The sequence below is a fragment of the Nycticebus coucang genome, chromosome 20, assembly GCF_027406575.1.
Source record: "Nycticebus coucang isolate mNycCou1 chromosome 20, mNycCou1.pri, whole genome shotgun sequence".
Classification (NCBI taxonomy): domain Eukaryota; kingdom Metazoa; phylum Chordata; class Mammalia; order Primates; family Lorisidae; genus Nycticebus; species Nycticebus coucang.
The window spans coordinates 26,017,267-26,038,372 of record NC_069799.1 but is presented as its reverse complement, the minus strand read 5'-3'; the positions used below and the strand labels follow the sequence as shown (position 1 = coordinate 26,038,372).

At 43.6% G+C, this 21,106-nt stretch overlaps 2 protein-coding genes across 15 annotated transcripts in view; both read right to left on the bottom strand.

Moving 5' to 3' along the window:
- Positions 1 to 3,912, bottom strand: part of PGBD2 (piggyBac transposable element derived 2) — a 33,648-nt gene extending 29,736 nt beyond the window's left edge. For 4 of the 14 annotated variants that reach the window (XM_053573322.1, XM_053573323.1, XM_053573325.1 and 1 more), the window contains exons 1-2: positions 3,704 to 3,912; positions 47 to 323 (exon numbers count right to left, since the gene is read on the bottom strand). The gene's annotated coding sequence lies outside the window, so the exon portion shown is untranslated. The other 10 variants (XM_053573330.1, XM_053573327.1, XM_053573334.1 and 7 more) reach the window with 7 other exon arrangements.
- Positions 3,913 to 10,841: 6,929 nt separating this feature from the next.
- Positions 10,842 to 11,624, bottom strand: LOC128573149 (protein LSM12). Its single transcript, XM_053573348.1, has one exon. The coding sequence runs from the start codon at positions 11,616 to 11,618 to the stop codon at positions 11,031 to 11,033; it is 588 nt and encodes a 195-aa protein (XP_053429323.1). The 5' UTR covers positions 11,619 to 11,624; the 3' UTR covers positions 10,842 to 11,030.
- Between the last annotated feature and the right edge of the window lie 9,482 nt (positions 11,625 to 21,106).

Here is a 21,106-nt window from a genome sequence, read left to right as displayed (position 1 = left end):
AACCTGAACTGATCTAATGCTCTTTATAATCTCTGCTATTACTTACTACAGATATCCACATGTTTTCTTACAGAAACTGCATGTTGGATTAAGGGATGCATCAGGGCGACTTTGATAAAACTCAGGCATTCGGGCTTCTGTCCCACGTCCAGCCCGGTTTCAGCCAGGGATTCTGACCCGTTTTCTGCTTCACAGTTGCTCCACCTTCCCATAAGTAATCAATCACCTTCTCCTCTCTGTGCGTTAAGCTGGTCCCACACACTTGCCAAGACGCAGACCGACAGCCTCCGGCAGTCACTCAAGCACCAGCCAGCACACAGGGTCTATGGAGAACCTGCCAGGGCCACAAAACAATTAGGCTCCAAAATAAAAATAAGAGCACTCCCAGCCAGGTTCGGAGCCTTGTCCCAACCCAGTCCTCACCTCAGCTCAGACCCCTGCAACGTCCTTCTCCATCCACTGAGCTCCCAATTACGGTGTCCTCAAGCCCAGCTTTCACCATGATAGACTAAATGCCCCATCTCCTAGTCGACCCCACCTGTGTGTTCCCTTAAGCTAGCGTAAGGAACTCAGCAGACACTCAATAAACTATTTATTCCACCGGGAGAACAGCCACAGTCCAGGGGACCTCATCCACCTCAACCCACAGCAGGTCTTCATTTTCATCTTCACTTTTTAGCTTTGAGACAGCTATTTTAGCAAGAATTAGAAACTCCTGGGCGGCGCCTGTGGCTCAGTGAGTAGGGCACCGGCCCCATATGCCGAGGAGCCAAAACTGCAACAAAAAAATAGCCGGGCGTTGTGGCGGGTGCCTGTAGTCCCAGCTACTCGGGAGGCTGAGGCAAGAGAATCGCGTAAGCCCAAGAGTTAGAGGTTGCTGTGAGCCGTGTGACGCCACAGCACTCTACCCGAGGGCTGTACAGTGAGACTCTGTCTCTACAAAAAAAAGAATTAGAAACTCCTGATATATGATGGAGCCAAGCCACAACTCACTCCTAAAAGTTTCTATGAAACCACGCATAGGAAATACCAGTTCAGAGTCTAATGCAGTGGACTCAGCCAGGTCAGAACACTCAGCAGAGATCCATTATCCCTTCAGACTGTGCTCCCCAGGCCCTCCATCCTCTCATATGTGGCTCTTCCATCCTCCCTGCCCTGACTAAGAGAACAACAGAGAAACAGGATGTGGGTAACCAGTGCCCTACAGGCTAAGCTCCAAAGGGAAGAACGTCTAGCTGTTGGGCAGCAAGAGTAAACACCCTATCACTCCTTCTTCCATTTGGTAAACATCTAAAGCACCTACCAAATACATATGTATAAAATTGCCACTATGACGGGGTCACCAAATAAGAGGAGATAGGAAAGATTAGGATCCATGAAATGGAACCTGGATCTAGTCAGGGAGGCCAGAGAATACTTGGGTAACTAGGTAGAGTTAAGAATTCCTGGAGTAAACAGGAAACAGCAGCCCAGGCAAACAGAACGACACACAAAGGGGTGCTGGGCAAGCAAAGCCAGTTAGGCCAGAGGAGGGAACACACAGGAAACTGTACAAGAAGAGGCTGTACCAACTGTACACAGCCTTGAAACCCCCTTATGGAGGCCTATCTTAGGCCAGGAGCGGTGGCTCATGCCTATATCCCCAACACTCTGGGAGGCTGAAGGAAGTAGGTAGATTGCTTGAGCTCACGAGTTCAAGACCAGCCTGAGCAACAAGACCCTATCTCTAAAAAATAGCCAGGCATGGGAGGCACCTGTGGCTCAAAGGAGTAGGGCGCCGGCCCCATATGTCAGAGGTGGCGTGTTCAAACCCAGCCCCAGCCCAAAACTGCAAAAAAGAAAAAAAGAAATAGCCAGGCATTGTGGTGGGCACCTGTAGTCCCAGCTACTTGGGAGGCTGATGCAAGAGAATCACCTGAGTCCAAGAGTTTGGGGTTACTATGGGTTATGACACCCATAACATGCTATGACCCATACCATGGCACTCTACTGGCATCAAGAAAGTAAGACTCTCTCTCACACACATACAAAAAAGGAGGCCTGTCTTTTAGAGTAAGAACAATGGGAAATCAAAAAAAAAAAAATTATAGGCTTAACAAAACCAGGTTTGCATGTCAACAAGCTTATTCTGACTGCCATGTAGACAACTGAGGGAAGGTACCAGAGCAGGTGCAGGGAGGCAGACAAGAGTGCTACACTGATGGTGCCTATGGAGAGAAATAGGCAGACTAAGGGGGGATTGAAAAGTAAAACTAACGGGCGGCTCCTGTGGCTCAGTGAGTAGGGCACAGGCCCCATATGCCGAGGGTGGCGGGTTCAAACCCAGCCCCGGCCAAACTGCAACAAAAAAATAGCCGGCGTTGTGGCGGGCGCCTGTAGTCCCAGCTGCTCGGGAGGCTGAGGCAAGAGAATCGCGTAAGCCCAAGAGTTAGAGGTTGCTGTGAGCCATGTGACGCCACGGCACTCTACCCGAGGGCGGTACAGTGAGACTCTGTCTCTACAAAAAAAAAAGAAAAGTAAAACTAACAATTGCATAACTTGTTCTGGAGGCAAAAGGGGAAGGCTGATCAGAGAGGCCTCCTAGAGCAGACAACAGTCTGGCTGAAGCTCAAGGAGAAGGAGCAGAGAGAGAGTGGTGACCTGTACCAAAGCTGCTCAGAGACCAAGGTGGATATTCTCAAATGGTCCAGACACAACCAAAGAAAAAACACAATGATTTAAGACCTGAGGCTCCCAGGTCTAAAGGGTCTTGAGGTCTAAAGAGTCTTGGGGAAGGGAAGGGCATCTGACATTTAAAATGCAAATTTTTCCAGGTGGCGCCTGTGGCTCAAAGGAGTAGGGCACCAGCCCCATATACCAGAGGTTCAAACCCTGCCCCGGCCAAAAAAATGCAAATTTTTCCAAGGAGACAGGACAACTAAAAGCGACTAGATCCTGTCTTAGATACCGTGCCATGAAAAGGAAATGGGTGAGACAAGCAGAGAAAACTGAATAACGCAAGCAGATGTTGATGTCCTGGTATGCTAACTGTTCTGGAAATTTTTTTTTTTTTTTTTTTTGGCTAGGGCTGGGTTTGAACCCACCACCTCCAGCATATGGGGCCAGCGCCCTACTCCTTTGAGCCACAGGCGCTGCCCTGTTCTGGAAATTTTTTATACTAGTTTTGCAACAGCCTTAAATTCTGAAATTGCTTCAAGATAAAAATCATTTTTAAGAAGACATTTTATAAATGTAAATGCCTAAAAGTTTTGCCGGGCGCAAAATGCCTTAAGAGAAGCTTTTGTGAAATACGGCGGTACCCTCCCTCCTCCTCCTCTCAATTCTAAAGAAAACGAGGAAGAGGGGAAAACAAAGGCCCTCAAAGACCACAACCCCTTCCCAAAGATAAGTCAAAGCACTTGAAGTCTGCAGCACCCAGAGCGGTCCCGAGGGTGGGGTGGAGGTTGCGCCCGCCCACCCCACTGTGCCCGCACGGCCCACTCCAACCCTGCCCCCGAACGGCCAGCCCCGCCCCGCCCCACTCTAACCTTATCTGGTTCTGACCAGACCCCGCCCGCCCGGGGAGCGCCCGGTGGGGCCCTCGGAAGCCCATTGTTTCTGTCTCGGTCCTGCCCGCTCACGGTCCGTTCGCGGCTACAAGAGCGGACGCCTCCAGAACCGTAAAGCAAAGAAAATGCAACGCTGGGGCCCGCAGCTCCTGCACGCATGCGGACCCTGCGGAGGCCGAGTTGGGGACCTGTCTGGGCCTGTGGGACCCAGCTGTAAGCTGAGGCCAAGCAGGCTGCGGCGGTCGTGGCCACACAACGTCCTGCACAAGGGAGCTGGCAGCGCCTCAGCCCGCCCCTGAGCCACGCCCACGGCACGCCCCCTGCCCACTATAGTTGAGACTCCCGGACCTCCGCGGCGCCTAGAGAGAACCTGGAAGTGCCTGCGGAGGTCAGGCGGGCAGGACAGCGGAAGTAACCTTACCGCAGGGCCCAGCCCCTCCTGCCACTGACCTCTGCGTGCTCCTCTGGGAGCTGTCCTCGCTACTCTGGGAGAGTTTCTGTCTATAGGTCGGTAGATCTTAAGTGGGGCCCCAAACTATCGGCATATCCCCTGAGAAGCTGACAGACATGGAGATTCTGGGCCCGCTGCTCGCCCGCGCCCCACGCCGCAGAGGTGGCAGTGATGCGAACTAGGGTGCCAGGTCGCTGGCTTATCCCCCCACGGGGTGGTGTGGCCTGGGTAATTCTTTGTGGTGGGAGACTGCCCGGTGCGTGGTAAGTAAGGTCACTGGACGAAACACAGCTAAATGTGCATTTCAGATAATTTTGTTGATGGAAGATTCAAATTTAAGTAGGCGGTCCTGTATTTCATCCATGACCTAAAAAGACGAGCTTAATTGCAAGGTACTGATCATCTCCGGCTGCTCAATGCCAGGTGCACACCATACTTCTGCCACTCCACTTAACCGTGGCACTCTACCAAGGGTACCAAACGAGACTGTGTGTCAAAAAATAAGTAAATGAATAAAAGAAAGAGAAAAAAGAAAATCCTTCTTACCTTCATGATGCTTAAATTCTAGTAAGAGAGTTTTACTTGTTTTTACTTGTTTATTACACAAGTTTATTGTATATAAATACAAATATTATACAAATAAACTTGTATAATAAACAAGTATAACAATAATCAAGTAAAATATATGATACATCTGTGTGGAAAGTGCTGTGGAGAAAAATAAAGTAGACGACAAGGATAGATAACTGGGAGAAGACTGTTCTGAGTCCAGTTTTAAATAATTTGGTCCAGAAAGCCTTCAGTGAGAAGGTTGCATTTGAGGAAAATGCCAAAAAATATAAAGAGAAAACTCCCCAAGCAGAATTCAAGAGGAGAAATACGAGAGACAGAGAGACTAGTGCAAAGGCTCTGGTAGTGATACCGGAATTTCCCTCTTCAGTAGGTTCTTGGTCTTGGTGATGCAAGGAATGAATCCGCAGACCACAGATCAGTGGTAAGACAGGATTTATTTACAGAAACGAATACAGAAGTGCCAGAGCTTCTGGCAGAGAGAGAAAACCCAAGTCGGGAGAGGAAAGCAATCTGTCTGTCTGTCTCTAGGCTCTTTGTTTAGGGATATATATAGTGGCATGGGGCCCTTGGGGCTTGGGAGTTGGGACATTTAGCGTGTCTGCGACATGTCTGGGTGGGTCACAAATGAATGGCTACAATCCCTTTCATTCCCAGGCCTAGGAAATGGGCCCCCCTGTTCAGCCTAAGGTACTGGTGTCTCCCCAGCAGTTGTCTGGCCCCTCTGGCTACTGGAGCCTCCTGCAGGGCCCCCCTGCCTACCCTCCAGCCCGCTGGTTCCTGTGCTGCTGCCACTGCATCAACACTGCCAAGGCAGAGGCAGCTGGTCCACCCCAGCTGCACAAGCTGGCTGGGATGCCACTTGTCCTGTATCAGTAGGAGCAAGCCTGGCATGTTTGAGAAACATGGGTAGAGCTGAGTAAGGAGAATCAAAGACAAGAAAGAGATCAGGGAGGGGGGTGTGAAAAAGAAGCAGTGAGCCACACGTGTAGTGTGCTTGATGTCTGCTGTTTCTGGTTATTGAGCTAGAAGAAATTCTCACTGTATTTTTTTAAGAGTTAATAAAAAGGTCAGGGCCAAGTCTAAGTGTTTATAGAGTTGCAGAGAGCCCGTGAATTAACCTACATTTAACAATTTTAACAAATCTTTTGGGAAAGAAATCAAATTTGGGATGAGAAGGCAGGGGAAAGAACAGCATAGTAAGAATTTGAAAAAAAATTAGCCCATTCAACCAGAATTCTTTGAAAAAATATATATCTTGAAATTGTCTTTAATTGACTAATAGGGTAAATAAGTTTTAAAGAACAAATTTTGGGGGAAAATATTAAAATGATGTGTGTTATGTTGTGAGTAAATTTCATAAAAGCCTTGCAGTAGATGTCGCCGAGGCAGGTAGATTGCGTGAGCTCACAAGTTCAAGACCAGCCTGAACAAAATCGAGACACCCCTCCCCCCATCTCTACTAAAAATAGAGGATCATTTGAGTCCAAGAGTTGAAGGTTGCTGTGAGCTAGACATCAAGGCACCCTACCCAGGGTGACAGCTTGAGACTCTTGTCTCAAAAAATAAAAAAGTTCATGACCATCCAGCCTTGACTAACACTTGGGTTAATGATGTTGGTAAACAGTATTCACTTAAAGCTCAGCTACAAGTTGCTTGACTGCATTAAAGGGTTTTTTGGTTTTCTTTTTGAGTTTTGTTTTTTTTTTTGAGGGGGGGAAACAGAGTCTCTCTGTGTCACCTCCAGTAGAGTGTTGTGGCATCTTAGCTCACAGCAACCTCAAACTTGGGTTTAAGTGATTCTCTTCTCTCAGACTCCCAAGTAGCTGGAACTACAGGTGCCCGCCACAACACCCAGCTATTTTTTTTATAGACAGGGTCTTAGACTCTTGCTCAAGCTGGTCTCATGAGCTCAAGTAATCCACCCACCTCAGCCTCCTAGAGTGTTAGGATTATAGGTGTGAGCCACCACACCCTGCCCTGCATTGAAAATTTTTGACAGCCATACCTGAATCACAGCCTACCTAACAATCAAGAATGTCACATGCAGGGCTGGGTATAGTGGCTCATGCCTGAAATCCCAACACTTGGGAAAATTGACTGAGCTCACAGGTTTGAGAAAAATCTGAACCAGAGCAAGACCTCATCTCTAAAAATAGCTGGGCGTTGTGGCAGGCACCCATAATCCCAGCTACTCTGGAGGATAAGGCAAGAGAATGGCTTGAGCCAGGAGTCTGAGATTACTGTGAACCATGACACCATAGCACACTACCAGGGGTGACAAAGTGAGGTTCTGCCTCGAATAAAAATAAAAGAATCATTCTTTTTTTTTTTTTTTAAATATATGCTCCTCATACTGAAAAAGTATTTATTTCTTTGAAATTCAAGTTTAATTGGGAGTTCTAGAGTCCACAGAATGCAGCACCCTTACCTTTAGGTAAAGATATGATGGCGATGAGGCCCCAGGTGCTAACGACAGACAACAGGGGCAAGGTCAGGTGCCAGGAGAGAAAGCAAGCCAGGCGCACTACAGAGAAATCCAGACAGTTGGAGGTGCTGAGACATGGCTGGATTTGGGATACACTTTGAAGGTAGATCTGATGGGATTTGCTGATATGAGTACAAGTTTGGCTTGAGCAGCTGGAAGTGAGGAGGTTGCTCACAGGGAAGATGGTGTTAGGGAACCAGGCAGAGTCTGGGTGGAGAAGGGTCAGAATGTGTGGCATGTGGTATGTGGGGTATGTGTGGAGTATATGGCATGGGGTAGTGTCTGTAGTGTGAGTGGGTGTAGGTTGGTACATGTGTAGTGTATGTGGTACTCGGGTGTCTGATGTGTAGTGTATGTGTGTGTGGTGCATGGTTGTGTGTACTATGAATGTGTTTGGTGCTTGTGTATGGTGGCTGTGGTGAATGAGTGTGGTGTGTGTTTGATGTGTGGTGTACATGTGTGTGAGTGTGTGGTATGTTTGTGTGTGTGTGGCGCAGGGGTGTGTGGTGTGTCTGATGTGTGGTGTGTGAGGGTGAGTGGTATATATATGTGGTAGGTGAGCGTGTATGGTGTGTAAGTGTGAGTGGTATGTATCCAGTGTGTATAGTGTGTGTGACTGGTATATGTCTGAGTGTGTGTGGTGGGTGTGAGTGGGCTGGGGTTACTCCTATGGCCTTTGGCCTGGTGAGCAGACTCAGAATGTGTGGTGGAAGGCCAGAAGCCAGGCAACGACTTGAATCCTGACACCGACTTCCTGGGAACTTCGTGACTATGGGCAAGGATGAGATGAACTTAATTGTCAGACAATAGCTCTGATGGCCTTCCCAAAAAAAAGTTCCAAAATTGCTTTTAAAAGGTAGACTAGGCACTGGCATCGGTGCATAGCTTCCCAAGGGGAATTCCTCAAAGGTGACCATAGTGATGTACCAGTGTCTTCCATCAAGGCAGAGCCTCACCCAGGTATTCCACCACCTCCTAAATCAAAATTTCACTTTGCTAATCAATAGATTAACATTGTCACTAAAAAGATGGATTAACATATCCCCCACACACACACATATGGTGCTTTAGGGAGCACACAGCATCACTTCTGTGGCATTCTTACCAAAATAAATACCCTCTGTCTAATAATGAGCAAACAGCCAACAAAGCCAAATTGTGGACTATTCAACAAGACAACTGAGCTGAACTCTGAACTAGTGTCAAAAAAGACAAGGAAAATCCGGGGAAATAACAGATGAAAGGAGACGAAGGCAATATGGTAGTCACTGGGGGGAATCCTGCACTGGACACCAGTGATAAAGCTGGTGAAATTTGAGTAAGGCCTATAGTTTAGTTAATTGTGTTGTATTGATGTTAATTTCCTGGTTTTGAAAACTGTATTACAGTTATTATGGCTACATAAAACATTAATCTTAGGGGAAGCTGAGTGAAGGGTATATTCTTTATTGTTTTTGTAACTTTTCTGTAACTCTGAAATATTTTCAAAATAAATAGTAAACTTATGTATGTATGTATGTGTGTATATACAGATGTATGTGTGTATATGTATGTATATGATGGTCTGACAATTAAGTTCAGAAACTCATCCTAGAAGCCCAAGAGTTTGAGGTTGCTGTGAGCTGTAATGCTACGGCACTCTAACCAGGGTGACAGTTTGAGACTCCATCTCAAAAACAAACAAAAAAGAAAAAAAAGAAACTCATCCTAGAAAAAGTGCTACATACCTAATTGCTGAATATCACTATGGTCACCTTGGAGCAGTGGTTCTCAACCTTCCTAATGCAGCAATGTATTTTCATTGTTAAAAAGGGGTCATGACCCACAGGTTGAGAACTGCTGCCTTAGAAGTACGGCCTTGGGAAGCTATGTGCTGACACCAGCACCTAATCCACCCTTCAAAGCAATTTTGGAACTCTTTCCTGGGATGGCCATCAGCTATCATCATATTACCCTTGATGTCCTCAATGTCAGCAAAATGTCTTCCTTTCAATATTTCCTTTGTCTTTGGGGGAAAAAAATAGTCATTGAGGGCCAGATGAGATGACAATACAGTTATTTGTTTGCTAGCTAAAAACTCCTTCACAGATAGTACCATGTGAAATACCTATGATGCAAGAACCACAAATTGTTAGTGAAAAGTTTAGGTCATTTTTATCTAACTTTTTCACGCAGCTTTTTCAGCACTTCCAAATAGTAAACTTGGTTAACTGTCCAGTTAGTACAAATTTATAATGAACAGTCCCTCTAATGTCAAGAAAAGGTAGCAGCATTATTTGACTCTTAATTTAGACTGATGGAACATTTTTGGTCATGGAGAATTGGCTGACTTCCATTGTGTACTTCGATGCTTTGTTTCATGGTCTTAGTGGTACACCCATACCTCATCACCAGTAATAACACAGCCAGAACATCTTCTTCCCTCTCCAAAAATGCTTCAAAAACTTCAACTCTTCTTTGCTTGTGTTCATTGGTGAGCTCCTTCAGGACCAGTTTTGCACATGTCTTTCTCATCCCAAGATTTTCCGTTAATATTTTCCTAACTACTTCTCTATTGATGTTTACTTGACTTTATCTGTTGTGCTTTTCCCAATCAGCAGACGATTTGACACACAATTCGATAGATTTTTGCAGTGTTTTCCCAGTTCTGCTTATTATTGGCCACCCTTACCTCTCTTCATTAGTGATGCTTTCTGTCTCCTCAGAAAGATGTTTAATCCATTTGTACACTGCAGTTCATGGCATCATGCCCATAAACTTCAACTAACATGTCTCTGATTTCACTTCCACTCTTGCCAAATTTAATAAATATTTAACATTTGTTCATTGATCTAATTCAAGTTCTGACATTTTTGTGACAGCACACAACAACAATAATGAACACCACTCAGCAAGACACTGCCACACAGCAACAGGTGCACAGCTGTGAGACACTGATGTACCAAGGTTATGAAACCTTACCAAGTTATTTGTGCAGTGCTCCAAACATAAGTGCACGGTGGTGAGTTCATGAACTTAATTATCAGAATATGTACAAATGCAGATAAATATGATTTGGCTACCAAGTCACCAATGTACCACAGAGCTTTATCCTCTTGAGATTTTTTTCTGATTATCCTGCTCTTTGAACTGTGATCCTTCCACTACAAATTCCCTTATTGACTATTCTCATTATCACAGAAAGTAAATAATTTTTTTTTAATTTCCTATTGAACCCTCAGGAAGGATCCTAAGAGACACTAGTTAATGAGAGCTTATTACAGCAATCCCTCTCTTCCCTGTGATACTGCTCATCCCCTGAGGTCACAGGGCTGGAGGTCCAACAGAGCAAAGGAAGCAAGTAGCAGGAATCTGGATTGTGCTTTTGGGGAGCTGGGCATTTTTAATTCTAAATATACTTCCCCAACATGGAAACCAGATCCTCCAGCCCCTTCCCATATTAATGCCTAGGAAGACATTTTTCCACTCTTCAACTGTGCTTTTTATTGAGTCTGTGTAATTTGCATTTAAAGACATCAAACTTTCAGGTGAAGCAGAAATGATCCCTGAAGAATTCCTAGAAGTAATGCATCCCTTAATACTAACTTAACAATCACCCTCAATTCTCTGTACAAGAGAGTAATTAGTCCCAGAAGTGGGAACTTATTTAGGTGACAACATTAAGATTGATCTAGATAATAGTAGGAATGGTTGCACACTCCAATATTGGGCCAGTGATATTGATAATAATAACTCATACATGCATATTATTGACAACTCTATGCCTTTTTTTTTTTTTTTTTTAAATTATTCTCTTGTTCTTTTTTGTTGGGTGTTTTGTTTGTTCAAGTCTAAGATTTGGAAATGCTGACCCTTTGTTAACAAGAGCCAACAGGACATATAGGATCCCTTCCCTCCCCCGGCCTGCCTCCGCTGAAGCCACCACCACCGCCTCCTTGGCTGGATGCTGGAAGAGTCCTCCATGTATATGGACTCAGGATGACAGGGTAGCCTCCTTCTGTGGTTGCTGGGCTTGTGAACGTTGCAGTATCTTTTGGCTTTCCACATCTCTAAAATGTTTTTCAACTATTTTGCGTACATGGCTCAGTGCACTCCCCTCTTTGCCTTTACAGTTTTCCACTTGATATGGGGGTGTAATAACAACTTCTTCCATGACTACAATGTTTTTTTCTTGCCATTTACAGTCTTTAATGGTCTTGTGAATGGTCTGGAAGAGCTGCTGGCCCTCTAAGGAGACACCAGCACTGATTGCATAGGCCTGGCTCAGCTTCTCCTCTTTCTCCGTCCGTGCTTTGCTGGCAAGCTTACTAACATTGAGTGAAGCTAGGGGAGGAGGGGTTTCTGTTCGGTCATTAATTATTTCCACTTCTGAAACATACTGTAAGTTTATAAGCAGGATGTCTGCGTGATTGGGCTTTCCACTGGAAGAGGGACATTTTAAAGCCAGCATTTTGGACTGGTAGTCGAAGGCTACCACCTCGCCCTGCAGCCGCTGCTCCTGGCACGTCCGGCACGACACCTGGCTCCCAACGCTGAAGTACTCACCCGGAGGAGCCGCCATCTTGGGAGAGCACGACAACTCTATGCCTTTATACTAATAAAGGTAATCTTCCTCAAGAAACCTGGCAGTCAGAAGTCACAGCAGCCTCTCTGTCTTCACTCTCAGTTTGGACCTGGGGCAAGTCAATGCAAACAGAAGGTAACCTCATCAAGGCCTTTGGCCACCATCGTTTGCACAAAAATGACTTAAGAAGAGCACTGCCAGGCATCGCCTGTGGCTCAGTGGGTAGGGCGCCGGCCCCATATACCCAGGGTGGGGGGTTCAAACCCAGTCCTGGCCAAACTGCAACAAAAAATAGCCGGGTGTTGTGATGGGTTCCTGTAGTCCCAGTTACTCGGGAGGCTGAGGCAAGAGAATCGCCTAAGCCCAGGAGCTGGAGGTTGCTGTGAGCTGTAACACCACGATACTCTATGGAAGGCAATAAAGTGTGACTGTCTCTAAAAAAAAAAAAAGCACTGCCTGTAGTCCCACCTACTCAGGAGGCTAAGATAAGAGGATCACTTGAGCCCAAGCATTGGAGATTGCTGTGAGCCAAGACACCACAGCACTTTACTTAGGGTGACTGAGACTGTCTCAAAAAAAAAAAAAAAAGACAGATCATTCAAGAGCACGCACAGAAAATAGAAAAGCTTGCTTTATATGAGGAAGATATCATATTCCAATGGCAAATCTGATATAAAGGCCAGTCTTGAGGGCTGCATCTGCTTATTTAGCAACTACCCATTTGCATAGCAGGTTATGAAAATGGGATTCTGCCTCAGTTTGAACTGAGCTGCCAATCTCAGAGACACCAGATACCACACTGAATGTAAGACAGATCTCTGACTGCAGAATTTAGGAAGGGAACAGCTGGGAAACTTCACTAATTCCTCTCTTATGATCAGCTTCAAATACATAAAGAACTGGAATAGTGGGGTGGTTAGTGTGATAGGTCTAGTAAAAGTGGCTTTATTGAGTGCTACCCCCTCAACTTGCAAGTGGCCAGCAGGATAGCAGTGTTTCATTAGTCCCAGGTCTAATCTGAAGGAGGTTTATTTCTGAACTGAGACTGGGTTTCAGAATTAAGATGATGGTGGCTCTGTTGTGTATTAATTTTCTACTGCTGGTGTAACAAGCAATACAAATTCAGTGGCTCAAAATGACACAGCTTACTTATCTGAGATTCCTACATGTCAGAAGTCTGGTATATATCTCAGTGGGCTAAAATGAAGGAATGGGCAGGGTTGTGTTCCTTCTGAATGCTCTAGGAGACAGCACATGTTCCTGCCTTTCCTGGCATCTTGAGACCATCTATATCACTTGGCACTGGCTCCTTCCTCTGTCTTCAAAGACATCGATGTTGGACTAAGTCATACCCACATTGCCTCATTCTAAACTACTCTTTGTCCCCATCTTCCATGTTGGAGGACACTGTGATTACATTGGCCCCACACAGATCATTCAGGATAATCTTTATATTGTAGGGTCTGCTGATCAGCAACCTTATTCCATGTGCAAACTTAATTCACATTTACTATGTTGTGAAACATATTCACAGATTCTGGGGAGTAGGGTGTGGACATCTTTGGGAAGCCCATCACAAGCACTTAAGAGTGAGCATAAGTCACCTTTGCCATTCTAAATTTTTATCCACAGGTAAGAGCTGACTATTCCTAAACACATTTTTGACTATGGGATCATTTAACTTTTTTGCAAATGGCCATGGGTCATTATACTGCTTCCAAAAGCAGAAAGACAAACATTAGTCTTAGGGAGCTTGCATTTGATGTAAACAAAGCTGAGTGACACGGTGGAAGTCATTAGTGAATAATGCATGACTAAGGCAGATAATTCAGTCTTAAATTATGTGGCAGAGATTGTAGGCTACAAATATGAGTTCAAAAAGGAGAGTGGATACATCAGGCCTTAGAAAAGGTGAACTTATAAATTTTAATGAAATGCTTTTTCAGATTGTAAATAAAAAACAACATTGCAGGCAAGGCAGAAAGCACTTAGGAGACAATGCTCAACTACCCTGCTAGCAAGTGGCCTGCCAGCCTCCACTTCACCCCAATCCCAACCAGCATCAGCATTTTGGCAAATTTTGGCAATTATTTGACCAAAATTTTCCTGCACATTGACAAAGCCACACACTTATTTTTTTATTATACTGTATTATCACATTATGATTTTGTTGTCACATTTTTTGGTTTTTCACCTAAGATATCAGACTTCTATCTGTGTCAATAAATTTAGTTTTACATCCTCATTTGTAATGACTGAGAAGTATCCTGTTATTTCAATTTACAATGATTTTTTTAACAAATTCTTTAATGAATGAATCACATTTAGATTTGTTTCATGTTTTTCATATAAATATAATGCTCTCATGAACCTCCTTCACACATCTTTACAACACTTAAATGATTGTGTCCCCAGGATGAATTACTAGAAGTGTAATTGCTTGATAAAAAAGAGTGTGGTTTTTAGTTTCTTTTTTTTTTTTTATAAACAGTCTCACTCTGTCACCCTGGGTAGAGTGCCAGTGGCTTCAGAGCTCACAGCAACCTCAAATTCCTGGGCTTATGTGATCCTCCTACCTCAGCCTCAGCCTCCGCCTCCGGAGTAGCTGGGACTACAGACACCTGCCACAATGCCCAGCTAGTTTTTCTGTTTTTTGGAAAGATATCTCTCTCTTGGTAAGGCTGATCTCAAGCTCGTCAGCTCAAGGGATCCATCAGTCTCTGCCTCCCAGAATGCTGAGATAACAGGCATGAGCCACCACACCTGGCCTAGAATTTGATGGTGTTTTTTAAGGACTTTACTTATATTACCAAATTGTCCTCCAGAGAAGTTACGCCAACTTATTTGTTTTAACTTTGCAAATGTGATAGTCTTAAAATAGTATGTTATGTTTATTTGCATTTCTGTTTATTGCCAGTTTCATTTCTTCTTTTATGAATTAGAAGTTCATTTATTTAATTAACCTGTGAAGTACATGTTAAGAATATTACTATTAACCTTTGGTTGTAAACCTCATATTTCTTCTTGTTAATGCTTTGTCTTACTTTTGTTTATTCTGGTTTTTGTACACAGATTTCAATTTTTTATATATTAATTTTTTTCCTTTTTGTTTCCTTCATGTTTGGCTTTTAATATTATGTTCATAAAAGCCTTCCACACCTCAAAATTATAAAATAATTCACCTATATTTTCAACTAATATTTTTATAATTTTATAGTTTCCTTTCTCTTTCTTTCTTTTTTATTTTTCCTTGTCTATAGTATTCTGGGAAGTTGGTGTTAGTTTCTTTTCTACTTTTATTCAAGTCTTCTCATAGAAACAAGACAGAGCAACTAGATAGCAAAATCTCATGGACAATATTTATAGCAAAATTAGATGGTGAGGTACTCCAGGAAACCCAAAGTGCTAATGGATGAGGACAAAAGGCCAAGTTACAAGAATAGGGTCTGGTGGGATGAGGGGTGGAGGGAAGCAAGGAGGGTGGTGTCTGACAACCCAAAACAGAAGAACCACAAGATTGCCAATATGCCTTCACCAGGAAGTTCAGCAAGCTAATTTGAGACCAGCAGAGAAAACTGGGAAGCATTTTGTCCAACCCAATATTGATCTTGCTTTGAAAGAGCAGGGACAAACCAGGGACTCCACTGAGCAGACCACCATTGCACTTCACAAAAACAGTAGAGAGGGAGTCCCATGAAGTTAGAAAAGCTATCCAGGGCCAGCATAGTGTTCACATCTATAATCCTAGCACTCTGAGAAGTCAAGGTGGGAGAAATCCAAGAGCTCAGGAGTTCACAACCAGCCTGAGTAAGAGCAAGACCCTATCTCTACTAAAAATAGAAAAACTAGCTGGGTGTTTTGGCAGGCTCCTGTAGTTCCAGCTACTTAGGAGGCTGAAGCAGGAGAATTGCTTGAGCCCAAGAGTTTGAGGTTGCTGTGAGCTATGATTGTTACTGGAGAAAGAAGGTCTGGCCACCAGTCACTGTCAGCCAATCTGCAGAAACAGGGATAGATTCACCAAACTTTGTCAAAAGTTTGGGATTCTGGAGAGTGATAATAGCCTCTCCAAGACTGTTCTCTTCTTCTATTTCCAAAATTACCGTTTAATACAAAAAAGTTCAAAGAAAAGACCCCCCCAACCTCTATTCCAAATAATAATCAGCATAACTCAGAAGACCTATTACAACATTCCAATTCAAAAGTTATCTCCTTAATCAATCCACCTAAACTACTCAAGATAGACATCTTTGGAGTGGGAGCTAAACTTACAAAATAGTAAGAATGGGAGACAGGGAATTAAAATCAAGCAGGACCCAAACAGACCAGACCAGACCAGCTGGTTATGTCTGCCTCACTCCATCTTATTCTCACTACATGTGCTTTAATGGCAGTCTACCCAAGGTGACAGAGTAAGACTCTGTCTCAAGGGTGGCACCTGTGGCTCAGTGGGTAGGGCACCAGCCCCATATAGCAAGGGTGGCAGGTTTGAACCCAACCCTGGCCAAACTGCAACAAAGAAATAACTGGGCATTGTGGCGGTTGCCTGTAGTCCCAGCTACTCGGGAGGCTGAGGCAAGAGAATCACCTAAGCCCAGGAGTTGGAGGTTGCTGTGAGCTGTGTGATGCCATGGCACTCTACCGAGTATGATAAAGTGAGACTCTGTCTCTACAAAAAAAGAGAGAGAGAGAGAAATCAGGGTCAGATTTCATACAATGAAGAAAATAAGAGAATAGGCATGGAATAAAATCTCTATAAGAAATGAGAACATGCCAGAAAAACACACCTACAAAGCAGATCAAAACTGTAATCCATAGTTTCAAAAGGAACTAGAAAATGTTAAGGAAATTATATGGCATGAAAGAACAACAGTAATAAAATATGGCAAAACTCAAGGTGAAGTTTTTATCCAGGAAAGAATTAGAATAAATGAAAAATTCATAACACAAATGAATACTAAACTAGAAGAAATACAAGAATAAACGAACAGTCCATAAAATTGCTTAAACAAAATAGGAAATGAAAAAGAAGAAAATTTTTTGTTGTTGTTTTGAGACAGTTTCACTGTGTCACCCTTGGTAGAGTGCCATGGCATCATATGTGACTCACAGCAACCTCAAATTCTTGGGCTTAAGTGATGCTCTTGTCCTAGCCTCCCAAGTAACTGGGACTACAGGTACCCTTCACAATGCCCAGCTAGTTTTTTAGAGACAGAGTCTGAATATTTGCTCAGGTTGATCTCGAACTCCTGAGCTCAAGCAATCCACCTGCCTCCCAGAGTGCTAGGATTACAAGTATGAGGGTGTGAGCCACCACACCCAGCCAGGAAGAAAATGAAAAGCATTCAAGATAAGGTAAAAATAATAATAATAATAAAGTTAAGATAAGGAAAATCTACCATGTGGTCAGTGTCTCTTGTAAAGAAAAACAAGGCAGTGAAGAAAATAAACTCTAAAAACTATAAAAAAATTTTCAGGAAAGAAAATCAAAAGAGATTTGAATCTACAGTTTGAAAGACTACATGACAGACCTAAGTATGTAGAATGACAAACACTACTAAAATTGTTGGACTTAAAAGAAGAAGAGAAGGGCGGCGCCTGTGGCTCAAAGAGTAGGGCGCCAGTCCCATATGCCCGAGGTGGTGGGTTCAAACCCAGCCCCGGCCAAAAAAAAAACCAAAAAAAAAAAGAAGAAGAGAAAAAAGTCATTTGGGCACCTAGGTAAAAATAGCAAGTGACTTGTAAAGGGAAAAATTAGATTACCAGCAGACTTTTGGATAGCAATATTTGATGTCAAAACAAAAGTGAGTAATATATTTAAGATACTCAAGGAAAGAAAATGTAGGTCAATGATTTTACAACTAGCAAAACTAATTTAAGTTATGACAAAATGGAATTGGCAAACTATTATCATCATTTAAGAATTCAAAGGAAGGGCGGCGCCTGTGGCTCAGTCCGTAAGGTGCCAGCCCCATATACCGAGGGTGGCCGGTTTAAGCCCAGCCCCGGCCAAACTGCAACAAAAAAAATAGCTGGGCATTGTGGCGGGTGCCTGTAGTCACAGCTACTCAGGAAGCTGAGGCAAGAGAATCGCTTAAGCCCAGGAGTTGGAGGTTGCTATGAGCTGTGTGATACCACGGCACTCTACTGAGGGCCATAAAGTGAAACTCTGTCTCTACAAAAAAAAAAAATTCAAAGGAAATTGTTCTGGTGGATTTCCTCCCAGTTGGACATCCCACCCCACCTGTACCCAGGTGGAATAAAGCCATTTTAATTGCACAAACTAGGCCTCCATTTTCCTTTCATCTCACACCTCAGAATAATTCTTTTTTTTTTTTTTTGAGACAGAAGTCTCAAGCTGTCACCCTGGATAGAATGCCATGATGTCACAGCTCACAGCAACCTCAAACTCTTGGGCTTAAGTGATTCTCTTGCCTCAGCCTCCCAAGTAGCCGAGATGACAGGCACCCACCACAATGCCCGGCTAGTTCTTTGTTGTAGTTGTCATTGTTGTTTGGCAGGCCTGGACTGGATTTGAACACAGCCAGCTCTGGTGTATGTGGTGGTGCCCTAGCTGCTGAGCTACAAGCACCAAGCTGAAATAATCTTTCATTTGGTGCCAAACCCAGGATGAGAAGCCCCGTTGGGGGGCCAAAGTATACCTCATGGGACTCAGCTAAATGGACCCTTCTTCGGGTGAGACAAAAGAAAACAGGAAAGTTCTCCACTGACCCAGCCTAAGTTTTATCCATTTATTGCTGAGGTGAACTTTTTCATCTAAAACTCCCTTTCTAAACTTTTTTTATTTTTTTTTTTTTGTGTGTGTGGTTTTTTTGGCCGGGGCTGGGTTTGAACCCGCCACCTCTGGCATATGGGACTGGCACCCTACTCCTTGAGCCACAGGGGCCACCCTCCTTTCTAAACTTTTTAAAACTCCTCTTCCCATCCTCTACTCTTCCTCTTTTCTTCTCCCTCCATCTCTGGGTTCCTTACTCCCTTCTGTTCCATTTTTTTTCTGGCTGGTTTCATACATGGAGGCCTTACTTCCCTGATCTCAGCCCCAGCTGCCCCAGTCAATCTGGCTCGCCCACCTGTCCAGTGCCTCGTGTTTGGCCATGCACTTTTGTAGGCCTAGGCTCTGCCTGGTTCCCCAGCCTCATCCCTTTGGTGCCCTACTGGTGTCCTAGACCCCTTTGGCTGGTTAAGGTCATGTGTGCAGGCCAGGCCCTCTTTTGACCAAAGTCATACGGAGAGTCCAGGTAATCTCCCAATGCCAGCTTCAATCAGTCCATTGCCCTCCAGGGCCCTCAGACCTCCCAGCAAGATCTCATTGATCTGACCTTCAAGGTGTGGCAGTGCCTCTCAGAACTCCAGTATTGGCTTCTGCCATTAAGCAAAACCTGGCTACTTCTTAAAACTCCGTGAGGCATTCTGAAAAAAAACAAAATCTTCGTCAGGATCCTGCTTTAAGTGCAGCAAACTAGGCTTCTGGGCAAAGCAGTGCCCCAAATGGGCAAAGCAGTGCCCCAAATCCACATCCCCCTAAAACTGTATCCAGGCCACAGAGGTCTGGCTACCCGGATCTTTCTGAAGATCCGGTGCAGACACTCTAAGAATGTGGCTGAAATTCCCTCCTAAGCCTAGCTGCAAAAGACTAATGACCACTGGAAAATCAGAATGCCTCCTGGAAAACTGAACTCTGGGTATTTTTGCTTATAGAAGGTAAGCCAATCATTTCTTTTTTCTAACAAACATGGGAGCAACTTCATCCACACTGCGACCTTGTAAAAATTCTCTAAAACAAAGATCTTAGTAATAGGTATTAGAATCTCACCCCACCTGCACCCAGGTGGAATAAAGCCATTAATTGCACAAAAAAAAAAAGAAAAAGAGGGCAGCGCCTGTGGTTCAAAGGAGTAAGGCACCAGCCCCATATGCCGGAGGTGGTGGGCAAAAACCACAAAAAAAATAAAGAAAGAAAGAAATTGTTCCCATGACCTCTTTTTTATGGACTGCTGGAAAATGGCTACTGCAAACAAAATGACAAGAGACATTGACACAAACAATTGTGATATGTTCAGAGTTATTTGTACAACTAGTATTAAGTGAAGGTTGAGAAACAGACACATAGTTTGTGATGACTATGTATGGTCTAACCATAGCACTAATATTTTTTTAAGTTGGGGAAGAGAGTGTGGGAAGAATGAGAACAAATACAAAAAAATTTTAACCTATTTTTGGTAATCATATATTTGATGGTAATATGAGTATTGTTTTGTTTTTGCTGAAATTGCTTGTGAGTGATGTAGGAAAAAACAAATGAATAATAATAAAATGTTATTTTATTTATAATAATGATAAAATGCTAATTCTGCTATTCCCTATTTCCTTGAGAACGAGGATTTTCACTACTGAAGACAAGAGATGTAATATAGAAGAGATAGAGATTTAGCTTAAAAACCTGAATTGGAGATGTGCCACCTATGCCTATACTCTTCAGTGTTCTAAGTAGAAAAGGATGCTGGATTTTATCAAATGCTTTTGGGGGAAAGACTCCCTATTCAATAAATGGTGTTAGGAGAACTGGATGTCTACATGTAAAAGACTGAAACTGGACCCACACCTTTCCCCACTCACAAAAATTGACTGTAGATGGATAAAGGATTTAAATTTAAGGCATGAAACAATAAAAATCCTCCAAGAAAGCATAGGAAAAACACTGGAAGATATTGGCCTAGGGAAAGACTTCATGAAGAAGACTGCCATGGCAATTGCAACAGCAACAAAAATAAACAAATGGGACTTCATTAAACTGAAAAGCTTCTGTACAGCTAAGGAGACAATAACCAAAGCAAAGAGACAACCTACACAATGGGAAAGGATATTTGCATATTTTCAATCAGACAAAAGCTTGATAACTAGGATCTATAGAGAACTCAAATTAATCCACATGAAAAAAGCCAAAAATCCCATATATCAATGGGCAAGAGACATGAATAGAACTTTCTCTAAAGATGACAGACGAATGGCTAACAAACACATGAAAAAATGTTCATCATCTCTATATATTAGAGAAATGCAAATCAAAACAACCCTGAGATATCATCTAACCCCAGTGAGAATAGCCCACATCACAAAATCTCAAAACTGCAGATGCTGGCGTGGATGTGGAGAGAAGGGAACACTTTTACACTGTTGGTGGGACTGCAAACTAGTACAACCTTTCTGGAAGGAAGTATGGAGAAACCTCAAAGCACTCAAGCTAGACCTCCCATTTGATCCTGCAATCCCATTACTGGGCATCTACCCAGAAGGAAAGAAATCCTTTTATCATAAGGACACTTGTACTAGACTGTTTATTGCAGCCCAATTTACAATCGCCAAAATGTGGAAACAGCCTAAATGCCCACCAACCCAGGAATGGATTAACAAGCTGTGGTATATGTATACCATGGAATACTATTCAGCCATTAAAAAAATGGAGACTT